Source organism: Microtus ochrogaster, chromosome 2 (assembly GCF_000317375.1).
Source record: "Microtus ochrogaster isolate Prairie Vole_2 chromosome 2, MicOch1.0, whole genome shotgun sequence".
In the NCBI taxonomy this organism is placed as follows: domain Eukaryota; kingdom Metazoa; phylum Chordata; class Mammalia; order Rodentia; family Cricetidae; genus Microtus; species Microtus ochrogaster.
This window is the reverse complement of record NC_022010.1, coordinates 66,102,329-66,114,251: the sequence shown is the minus strand read 5'-3', so window position 1 is coordinate 66,114,251 and position 11,923 is coordinate 66,102,329. Positions and strand designations below refer to the sequence as shown.

At 45.1% G+C, this 11,923-nt stretch overlaps 1 protein-coding gene and 1 pseudogene across 1 annotated transcript in view; one reads left to right on the top strand and one right to left on the bottom strand.

Moving 5' to 3' along the window:
• The window catches only part of LOC113455444, a 24,922-nt pseudogene extending 13,666 nt beyond the window's left edge, over positions 1 to 11,256 (top strand).
• Positions 1 to 11,923, bottom strand: part of Senp7 (SUMO specific peptidase 7) — a 110,039-nt gene that overhangs the window by 89,756 nt on the left and 8,360 nt on the right. The window contains exons 2-3 of the mRNA XM_026787658.1: positions 11,499 to 11,590; positions 11,296 to 11,378 (exon numbers count right to left, since the gene is read on the bottom strand). Coding sequence (XP_026643459.1) covers positions 11,296 to 11,378; positions 11,499 to 11,590 — 175 coding nt within the window. The remainder of the gene's footprint in view (positions 1 to 11,295; positions 11,379 to 11,498; positions 11,591 to 11,923) is intronic.

The following is an 11,923-nucleotide window of genomic DNA, read 5'->3' as shown; positions in this document are numbered from 1 at the left end:
GGGGGGGGGGGGGGGGGGAGATACAATTGTTAAAAAAGGTCCTGAATAAACTGCTAGCAGGAAGAGCTCCGGTGGTCGTGTCATCCTTGCGGGTGGAGGGTGAACGTGACAGTTGGTGGCCCTTACGGGGACAAGTCGTATGGGACAAGCTTACAGGGATCCTCTAAACCTCTCTCCGTGGAGCCCAGAATTGGCTGCAGTCAGGGGGTGCACCAAATAATCCTCAAGGTAAAGATTGGGGATCTGCAACAAAAAGCGGGTTTTCCACTCTCTCCGGTAGAAGAAAGGAGAGTGGGGGTAATAGGGCCGGGACTATAGCGGACGGATCAACGTGAGAGCCACGACCAAAGTGGACGGTTTAAGATGAAAATAAAAGGAAGAATAGGATTTTAGAATGGGCACTTCAACATCACATCTGATTTTTCTGGCTCTTAACGAGCTGTTAAGGAGCGCTTTGGAGAGGTTTTTGGCTAAATGTGACACAATTGCTTCTTGGTTTGCTGTCTCTGGCAATCTTAATGTGTCATCCTGGGATAAGCCTGGTAGAGATCTGGATTTTGCCACCGAACAAGGTACGCTAAGGAAGGGAATTATATTCATGTGATTTGAATTACCGAGACCTCCTGAGTTTGCAGTAGAGTGTGAGCGGCTGCGGAGACAAGGCCTAGGAGCTCCAGGCAGCTCCAAGGCCAAGCAGGCCGAGGGTCTGCGAAGCTGCAAACACCCGGGGCCTGCCTCAGGGCATAGAACGAACAAGATCTGTTGGCCTGAACCTCTGTCCCAGCCCGGGGCAACCGGCCGGACCGGGTGGGGAGGGGGGGTGCTGCCACGCCTCCACCTCACAGCTCAGTGAGGAGGTGGAGCCTCTGCCTCTCCCCTGTCCCTACGACCTGAGTCCGAGCGCCACTGGAAAATGGCAGTAGATTGTAGTAAATACCTTTAGGAATGCAACATCCCCACTCTGCAGGAAGTAGCCAGAGATTGACAACGCCCAAATTCCCTATAAGATAATTTAAGCGGGACCCCTTCAGAGCAGCAAGCCTGCTTTCTCCAAAGTTCTGCTCCACCCTTCAGTGGTTGCAGAGCAGCCTGCTTTCCTGAGTTCCGCTCCACTCCATGCACCAGTTTGGGCCCGGAGCGGGTGCGGCTGGGGCAGGAAGGCAGCTAGAGCAGAGCCGGAGCAGAGCTTTGCTAGGTGGCTGTGGTGGAAGGCACATTGCCTCAGCCCAGTTGGTGCCTAGCCTGGCGTATACCACAGCAGTGCCAAGAGTATCAGCAAACGCAACAACAAGTGCTGGAGCTGAGACCCCACAGGGCTGCCTGAGAATGCAGCGTAGCCGCAGGGCAAGGAAAAGACAATGGCAGTTTCAGGCTCTGCACACCTCTGAAGAGTCTGTGGCAGAGCGAATTTAAATCAAGAGACTGCCCTATTGTAGGAGCAGGCATCTGTGTGCTTTGTTTTAGCCAAAGGGTTGGTAGAATACCATAGACCAAATGGGAGGTTGGGTACAGTGGCGATTGGGAACCCTATTGCTAGCAATCTTAACGCCTGTTGTCATGGGCATTCATCTTTAAATCCTGTGTAAGATCAGACAACCCATGAGAATGTAGCATACGGTCACTTAGCAGAAGCAGGATCAGCTGAGCTGCTAGGGGAGCCAAAGAGGTGCGCGAGGGAGAAGGTGTCTTCCATGCACTCAGCTGACAAGAATGAATGTGCCACGGGGGTATGGCAGCTGGGGTAGGGGACTGCTGAAGGAGCAGTGATTTCTGACTGCTCCTGGAGTCTGGGGTCATGGCAGAGCCACTCCTAAAAGTCCTGAGTCTGAAACAGTAACACACCTCTGTTCACTTAAGGGGAAGAGGGTGTGTGGGAAATAGTAGGATACGGAAAAAAAAAGGACCCAGGTAAAGAGGCAAGTCTATACCCTAGTCTGTCAGACATTTCTATCCATCCGGGGCTGTGTGTGACCAACATTCAATATGACTCATGCACCTAATCTGTCTAAAGAATTGTCTAGTTATCTTTTAGGTAATTGGTTTGGTGAATTCGAACAACAACTGGAAAAGCTGCGAGTGACAATTGTGACTGCAAATTTCACATGCATGGATACCAGCCTGGCAGAACTATCTTCCTGGATCACTCCATGGATCATCTGAGGGAGTGGGCGGGAAGAGGAGCCCTGGCAGGCTTAATGGTGCTTGCCTCCCTGGTATTCCTGTGGTGCATTTGTGAGTTTCACAGCATCGTAATGCAGTTATGATCATTCAGGCCTTCACGGCTATTGAAGCAGGACAATCCTCTCAAGCTTGGTTATCTATATTTGAGCACAGGATGCGAGGCTTGCGCACTGCACTTGAGGTAAGCATACATCAGCCTGAAGAAGAGCAAGTCTGATTGCATGTGGGTTGGTGTCTAACTCCCACCTCTGTCAAAAGGCACCGGACAGGTCTAGTGTTCTCTGAGTGGATGACACCTGGACAAACATTAGTACATGATTCATTTTTAACAGAGATCAGACCTCTACTCTTACCTGTTGCTTTACAAAACAAAAGGGGGAACTGTAGCAAGCTGCGTGAAGCCACACCTGATGGAGATGTATAATCAACTCCTATGGCTAAAGTCTGACTTATGCTATTATCACGAAATGATTGTCAGCTGCTTGCATATGCGTGGACCTATGAGCAGTGCCCACCTGGCAATCCAGGGTTTGTTTTTTGTTTTTTGGTTTTTTTTTTTTTTTGTTTTTTTTTTTTTGGTTTTTCGAGACAGGGTTTCTCTGTGGCTTTGGAGCCTGTCCTGGAACTAGCTCTGTAGACCAGGCTGGTCTCGAACTCACAGAGATCCGCCTGCCTCTGCCTCCCGAGTGCTGGGATTAAAGGCATGCGCCACCATTGCCCAGCAGAAATACAATTGTTAAAAAAGGTCCTGAATAAACTGCTAGCAGGAAGAGCTCCGGTGGTCGCGTCATCCTTGCAGGTAGAGGGTGAACACGACAGAAATGGATGATTTTTCCAATAAATAATGAAGCAATTTGGGGGGTTGTACATTTGAGTGCATATATGTGGACATGTGTGGTGTCGGCATGTATGCAGACATGTGTGAAGGTTACACACACCTTGCATATGTGGGGAGAACAGGAGGACATCAGGTGTCCTGTTCGTTGCGCTCTGCCTTATTCTTTTCAGGCTAGGTCTCTCACTGATCCTGGAATGGGGCCAACAGCCAGCGAGCCCATGATCCTCCAGTTTCTACCACAAGAACTGCTAGCATTACAGGTGCACACAGCTACACTAGGCTTTCTATGACAATGTTGGAAATTTGAACTTAAATTCTTATGTTTGCATAGTAAGTATCACGTCAGACCCAGGGAAACAATGTGATAACCAAATGGAACTTTAAAAAAAACATTAATTACAAATGGGTCATACCTCTAAATGTCAAAGGTAAAACAAGGTTTATGCAAGAAAAACTAGGATATTTTCAAAGCTTTAGAGGAGGCAAAGATTTCTCAAATAGTACACAAATATTACCATAAATTAAAAGATCAATAAAGTGGGCTTCATTTAAGTTAAAAATTTGGTTTAGCAGAACTCATCATTACAACAGTAAAGAGCAAAGTCTCATACTAGTACACAAATTCTAGTATATTATTTGTCAAAGAACTCATAAGCAGTATATACAAGGAACTCCCTGGGTTGGGGCATGTACTTGCAGCAGAACACATGTTAGCAAGACAGGGGAAGGCGGGAAAGAGGAAGAAAGGGAGAAAAAGGAATAAGAACAATAAAATTCAATTTTTAATTAAACAAAAGCCTTGAATAAGCATTTTGAGATATGTATATATCCAAATAATCAAGACACAACCACTAGGGAAATGGCAATTAAAATGACGTGGAAATTCATAACTCAATAAATAAAATTTAAAAGATAAACATTACCAAATATTGGTGAAAGAAAAGGCTCTGCCAGTAAAAGTTAAATGTGTGTATCTGCTTTGCCAGTGTCTAGTGAGATATTCACCTGCCTACCTTCAATAACCTAACAATTATACTTCTAGATAAATAACCAAGAGAAACAAGATTGTCATGCTATCTTTGTTGTTAATAACCAAAAACTAGAAATAACCCAAATTATTTCCCACTAGTAATATACATAAACATATTTGTACCAAGGAAAGCTGCTGAGTAATAAAAGACCATGAGTTACTTCTCAATGCCATATGGATACATCTCAGACATTCTGTCCCACGGAAATCAGATGCACAACTGTGAAATTTTACAATTCAAACAATTCTATGATAATACTATTTTGAACAACAGAGGGAGAATAAAGGGGATAGTAACTGGGGAGAAGTGCAAGTTAAGTCTGATAAGATTTAAGAGGAGTTCTTTATCTTGAGCTACATGGTGAGTATACAAGTAAGGGCATGCAAATAGGAAGAACCTTGTATCTAGAGCTTTATCCCTACAGACTGGCTTTCACAGTGCTGGACAGTGCTGTGCTCACTACTGGAAAAGAAAGGGAATCAATGACCTTACCCACCCAATTCTGTGAGCTACGGAACAACTAGCCTGACAAGACAATAATGACGGGAATGCCATGGGAGGACCTTGCTGACTGGATTTAAGGGCCTCTCCATAAGATGGAACCTATCCCTGGACACCATTATCTGGGCCAAGAACCCAGGGCTAGACAATTGATAGTAGGGAGAACCTACTACTAATATTATGCTAAAAGGACATAGTATTAAACCCCTCCTGACTTATCATATACTCATAGACAAGTACATCTCTCAGTCCTCATCATAGGAACTCCTTTTTGCAGTAGACGGTGATTACACAAAGACCCACAACTGGTCAAGGTGCAGAGAAGACAACCCATGCAAGTGCAAGCCAGACCCAAATCCAGCATGAAAGAGGGAGGTAATCACCAAGTCTCATTCTGAGCTGAGGAACTAGTGACAATCGACAGTTAATGGGAGAGAGAGAATCCATTTTCTTTAAAGGTGTGGCCATTAGTAGGGGGAGGGCCCCACACCCAAGAGTATTTGGGCAACACAAATTGTATTCCATGGGCAAAGGAAGACGGGCAGTAGCAACAAAATTATGTGGGTAGAGAGGAAGAGACGGAGTCAGGAGGAGGTGGGAGTTTGGAGGACAACCTTGTGGGGCCTATCTTACGGTGGCCTCTGAAGACTGACCTGGGTCTCTTGGCTTGCGTGACGTGGTGGCAAACACCTTTAATCTCAGCACTTGGGAGGCAGATCTCTCTGAATTCAAGGTCAGTCTCATCTACAGCTAGGATAGCCAGAACTATATAGTGAGATCTGTCTCAAAATAACAGAAGTTCCAAAATATAGAAGATTAGCTCTTGTTTTGTTTGTTTTATTCTGTGTAAGAGTGTTTTGCCTGTGCATATGTCTGTATACCATGTATATGCCTGGTGCCCAAGAAGGCCAAAAGAGGGCTTAAGAACCCATGGACCTGGAGTTACAGTTACGAGCTGTCATGTGGATGCTGGAAATCAGATCCAGGTCCCCTGGATGAGCAGCCAGTACTCTTGACTGCTGAGCCATCTCTTCAGCCAACTAATTTGGTTTCCTTTTTGGGGGGGGGGACTTGGGGTTTTTTGTTTTCACAATGCGGTGGGATAATTACTATTTAAAACAATCTATATTTTCAAAATGACTAGAGCAGTACCAAATTCCCAACATGTGAAAATGGCTAACCTTTGAAAAGATAAAAAAAAATTATTACTCAGATTTGATAACTACAAGTCATATTATATACATGTATTAAATCATGTACCCTGTATAGATATACTAATGTCACATTATGAAACTTCCATCAACTCAGTATCTTCCCTCACCCAGATTTGTGACAGTTATTACAGCTCAATCTACCAGGTCCTAGGTCTCTCGTTCTCGGTTCATAGCTTTCCTCTTCATTACTGTGAAGCACTAAATCCCCTCAATCAACTCATTCAACAATGAAGGCCTCTCTTGCTTATTCTGAACTACACATCTCTATTTCAACTTTCACAACCAGAATTTTAAAAATTTCACCCAACCTTTTGATTTGGGTTTTTTGTTTTGTTTTTTGTTTTTGAGACAGGGTCTATTATTTAGCCCTGGCCGACTGTCCTGGAACTCACTATGTGGAGCAGGGTGGCCTAGAATTAACATAGATCTGCCTCTGCACAGTGCTGGGATTAAAAGTGTGGGCCAAAACAACCAGCTTCAATTTTTTGAATTGTTGAACCAATCTGAATTGTTGATCAATTTGCTGAACCTCTCATTCAACTGTTATAGGAGGTCCTTCTGTATTTGTGTTGCTTTCATTGGTTAAATAAAGAAACTGCCTTGGCCTTTTGATAGGACAGTACTTAGATAGGCGGGAAGACAGAACTGAATGCTGGGAGGAGGAAGGTTCCCAGCTTTCTAATCTTCTTTATCTCATCATTCTTTGATTTTCCACCCTAGGAGCCTGTCACTAAAGAACAACTGGCTGGTCCAGGTCACAATACAGTTCCAATGATGCAAAGCAGAGACATCACCTGGACCAACTGATGCACATCGTACACTAATCTCTCAAGATGGACTTGAAGAAGAAATCAGGAAGCACTCAGCTACTTTTTCATTTATTTATTGGGGGGAGGGTAGGTCATACATAATCCAGTGCTCATGCAGAGGTCAGAGAACCATGACCAGTAGTTGTCTCTTTCCCGCCACCATGTGAATTCATGTGTCAGTCTTGGCAGCAAGCATCTTTACCCACTGGGCCATCTCACCAGTCCTCAGCCATTTGTTTATTTTTTGCTTTTAAATGACAAGGAATTATATCAATTCCTCCCCTTCCTCTCCTCCCTTCAGCCCTTCTCTGTTACCCTCACTTGAAAACCACTTTCCTAATGAGCGACAATGTACAGGAGCACACAAAGAATTTCTAAATTCTGAAGGCTTTTGCTTCGTTTTAAATCCAAACTAGTTGTATTATAGCCATGGAATTTTTTCCAAAGTAGGACTAATTAGTAATATAATGGCATTAAAACAAGTTAAAGCTTTAAAGCTATAGGTACTGAGTTTAGAAACTAGATTTTTTTTTATTTTATTTATTTATTTATTTATTTATTTTTCAAGACAGGGTTTCTCTGTAGCTTTGGTGCCTATCCCGGAACTAGCTCTTGTAGACCAGGCTGGCCTCGAACTCCCAGAGATCAGCCTGCCTCTGCCTCCCGAGTGCTGGGATTAAAAGCATATGCCACCTCCGCCTGATTTAGAGACCAGATTTTTAATCCTGACCCTGTTTCTAACACTAGTTCTCACTAACAGATGCTTATGGTTCCTAAATTCCAGTTCCATCTACAAGTCAAAAATAGTAAGGCACTTGTAACGGTTTTTGAAAGAATTAGAATTTGTAAAGTTCTTAGCCAGGTGGTGATGGCACTCACAGAGTGAGTTCTAGAACAGGCTCCAAAGCTACAGAGAAACCCTGTCTCAAAAAACAAAAAACAAACAAAAAAAAAAGCCATTAAATTTGTCGAGTTCTTAGTGCAGTCAGGCCAAGGGTGCAGATGGTGATGGTGAGTCCACCAACCTCATCTTCAGATATTGCAACTAGATCTCAGAGCAAGCTGAAGCTGCGAGCAAGTGAGTATAAAGACCGTACTGGGTCACTGGTTTTCTGAGTATATGACCCTCAGGTGATGCAGCAAAAATTCTTTCTAAAACAAAGTCAAGAAAACTGGGTCATGATAAAAGGGGGTAATATTACTCTGCTACAACGTGCTTCCAGGGCCTGGAGAGGTGGCTCAGTGGTTAAGAACACTGACTGCTCTTCCAGAGGTCCTATGTTCAATTCCCAGCAACCACATGGAGGGTCACAAACATTTATAGTGGGATCTGATGCCCTCTTCTGAAATAAAAGCATACATGCAGACAGAGCATTCACACACTAAATAAATAAATAAGTTGATATAAAATACACAAATCAAAACAAAAATATTTTAAGACTAAGCATGGCTGGGCGATGATGGTGCATGCCTTTAATCCCAGCACTCCGAAGGCAGAGGCAGGCGGATCTCTGTGAGTTCGAGACCAGCCTGGTCTACAAGAGCCCAGGACAGGCTCCAAAGCCACAGAGAAACTGTCTCGGAAAAAAAAAAAAAAAAAAAAAAAGACTGAGCATGGGGTATATGCCTTTATATCCTGAGTGAGATAACCCAGACCCAAAAATATGAATATGGTCTGTACTCACTTATTAGTGGATTCCAGCCATAAACAAAGAACATTGAGCCTATATAGTTTGTGATCCTAGAAAAGCTAAATAATAAGGTGAACCCAAAGAAAAACATATATAGATCCTCCCGGAAATTGGATGCAGACAAGATTGCCATGCAAAAGTTGGGAGCATAAAGGTGGGGTAGGGGGAAGGGGAGATGGGGAGAGCTTGGGGGAGTGGGATGGTTGAGATGGAGGAAGCACAGATATGAAAGCAGGGAAGAAGATATCTTAATTAAGGGAGTCATTTTGGGGTTGGCAAAAGGCTTGGCTCTAGAGGGATTCCCAGGTGTTCACAGGGATTTCCCCAGCTAGGACCCTGGGCAGTGGAGGAGAGGGTGCCTTGTCAGGTAGTCAGACTGATGACTATCTTGAATATCACCATAGAACCTTCGTCAGGCAACAGATGGAGATAGAGACAGAGACCAACATCAGAGCACTGGACTGAGCTCCCAAGGTCAGTTGAAGAGCAGAAGGAGGGAGAATATGAGCAAGTCAGGACCGTGAAGGGTTGATCCACCCACTGAGACATTGTGCCTGATCTAATGGGAGCTCACCAAAGCCAGCTGGACTGAGACTGAATGAGCATGGGATCAAACTGGACTCTCTGAATGTGGTTGACAATTGGGGCAGATTGAGAAGCCAATGATAATGGCACTGGGATTTGTCTCTACTGCATGTACTGGCTTTTTGGGATCCAAGTCTATTTGGATCTATACCTTCCAAAGCCTGGATTGAGGGGGGAGGGCCTTGAACTTCCCACAGGGCAGAGTACCCTGCCCTCTCTTAGGACTGGAGGGGGAGGGGAGGAAGTGGAAATTTTGAATGGTATTATTCATAAATCAATATAAAATAAAATATACTGCATCTATGTAAGAAATTCTCAAAGAAAAAAACAAAACCATTATCTTAAAAGGCGAAAAAAAAACCTCTAAAATGAAATTACACAGTATATTTTTTTTGTTTGTTTTTGGTTTTGTTTTTGAAACAGGGTTCCTCTGTGTAGTCTTGGCTGGAACTCTGTAGACTGATGTAGGTGGGTCTTCTGTCTATGTGTTACTTTCATTGGTTAATAAAGAGACTGCCTTGGCCTTTTAATAGGGCAGAAAATTAGGTGGGCGGAGTAGACAGAACAGGATGCTGGGAAGAAGGCAATGAGGCACTCGCCATGAAGCTTGGGCCCAAGATGGACGCAGGTTAGAATCTTCCCAGTAAGCCACCACCTCATGGTGCTACAGAGATTACTAGATATGAGTTAAAGCAAGATATGAGAGTTAGCCAAGAAGAGGCTAGATATAATGGGCCAGGCAGTGTTTAAATGAATACAGTTTGTGTGTTGCTATTTCGGGGCATAAGCTAGCCAGGCAGCCACAGATTGGCCTCATAGAGATCTCCCTGCCTCTGTCTCCTGAGTGCTAGGGTTGAAGGACAGCGGCACCACTGACCAAACGATGTCAGACACTGCATTTTTCTAGTATGCCCATTTCTCTTGAAGACTAAAACAAAACTGATCAGTAGAGACACACACCACAAAAGCACCTTTATGTCTTGCAAAATTATACTTTCAAAGACAAAGAACAGTTAGGATCTTTAAAATACATAGAAAAAAGCTAGGCATGGTGGCATACACCTACAACCCGAGCACTGGGGAAGACTGAAACAGGAGACTCTTGCGCTGCATAGCTGCATGGTGATCATCCCTCAAAAAAAAAAAAGACAAAAATATTGATAAGATCGATTGCATATGAAGAGATATCAGGATCTCCATTCTGTGAAGCCAGATCCTCAGAGATCTCTGCTCACTTCCTTCCATTCTACAGTAAAAGTTTTAGACACATCACCTGGGCATGCATAAATAGATCTGGAACTATTTACACTAGCTTTACAAAAATAAACAATACAATAAATCTTTAAATGGGCTGGGCTGAGCTGAACACTGGCGGCTTATCCTAGCACTCTAGGGAGGGAGAGGCAGGTGGATCATGGAGGATCTCGGGAGTCCAAAGCCAGGATCCTCTACAGAGCGAGTTCCAGGTCAGCCAGAGCTTCACACAGAAAGGCTGTCTCGAAAAAACTAAAGAAAAAACGGGGTGGCTGTAACCCCAGCATTCAAGGGGGGTGGGGGGAGCCTGAGAATTTGATGCTATCCTGAGCTACACAAGGAGACCCTTTCTCAACAACAACAACAAAAAAAAAAAATCAATGAATTCGTCGATGTTGTTTTATGTACTAGATTGCATTTCTATGAACACGGGACTTGACTCAAGGATTTAAAATGTGCACTTAACAAACGACGCGTATAACAACTTGACTGGGAGGAGCGCTACATCAATTTTACACCAAACTTAAGTGGTTCTTGAGTTTCAAGCTTTGAAATAATTACAAACAAAAATGTGATGAGATAAAAATAAAACAACAAAAGCCCGGCTTCGAATCCTTTGACTTTCGAATCACTTTTGGAAGATGCAGGAGGCTGGAAAAGAAAAATGCTATTTTAAAGGAGCCTGCTGGGACGAAAAGAGGCAGCAGGCTATTTACTGGGGGAACAGCGGGGCAATCGGCAAGCCCCGCCTTCCTTCCGTGCAGCCTCTCCGAGCTGCCACGGGAAGGGGGAGAAGGCCGGCCGGGCAAGAAGGATTCCAAGGAACGCAGGAAAGTGAGAACGAGTGCGGAGTGGGTGGAAGCGAGAGCGAACGCGGGTGGAAATACGAGGAAGGCGTGGCAGGTCAGCGGCTGGCCAACAAACAGGGAAGATCCGTGGGCCGCAGACAATCAAGGAGAGCGTCTCGGCAGGAGGGAGCAAATCGAAGGGGTGCAGAAGGGACAGACTGCAGCAAGAGCTGCTCCGACAGCTGCGGTCGTGCCTGCGCGCCCCGGAGCTCTCCATTATGCGCGCCCCCGCCGCTCCCTCCCTCCTGCCCTCCCTCCCGCCCTCCCCACCGCGCCTCGGAGCGACGGCCAGCAGCGCAGGTAGCCCAGTCCGCTCAGCTCTCGCGCAAGCCCTCCTCCTCACCGGCCGAAGAACGCCGACGCCCAGGCCTGGCCCTGTCCATCTTCTCCTCCGGCTCCTCCAGTCGCACTTCCAGGCGCTGTCACCTCAGGACCCCTCGGGCTGGGGAAGGGAGGGGGAGGGGAAGAGAGAAAGCGAGAAATGAGGCTCGCGCTTGCGCACTAGCAGTCGCCTCCCTCCGACCGGAAGTCCCTTGCCCCGCCCACCTCGCCCGGTGGCGGCACTTCCCGGTACTTGTTTTCCCCAAGGGCTGCTACCCTTAGAGCCTTTGCTGCGGGGAGTTTGACCAGCAGTGTCGCTAAGGGAAAGAGAGGCTTGGCTTACGATTTTAACCTGTTGACCTTAAAGTTGAGGTCGACAGAAATTAAATATATGGAGTTACTTCAGTTTATTGCTTTTAACGAAGTGGCCCCAGAAGTATAAGCATAGAAATTACTCTGGTATTTCCAGCTGTTTATCCTCAAGAAGCCTGCTCAAACTTAGAACAAGAACCGCAAAATATAGTTTTTCTTATAATCGTATGATTAAGAAACAATCAAATATGAGTCTTTTCTATCAAAAACTATAAAGCCTGTGTTTAGAACTGTTAGGCCTCAGGATGTCTGTATATCCAGAGATAACAGTCTTGGCC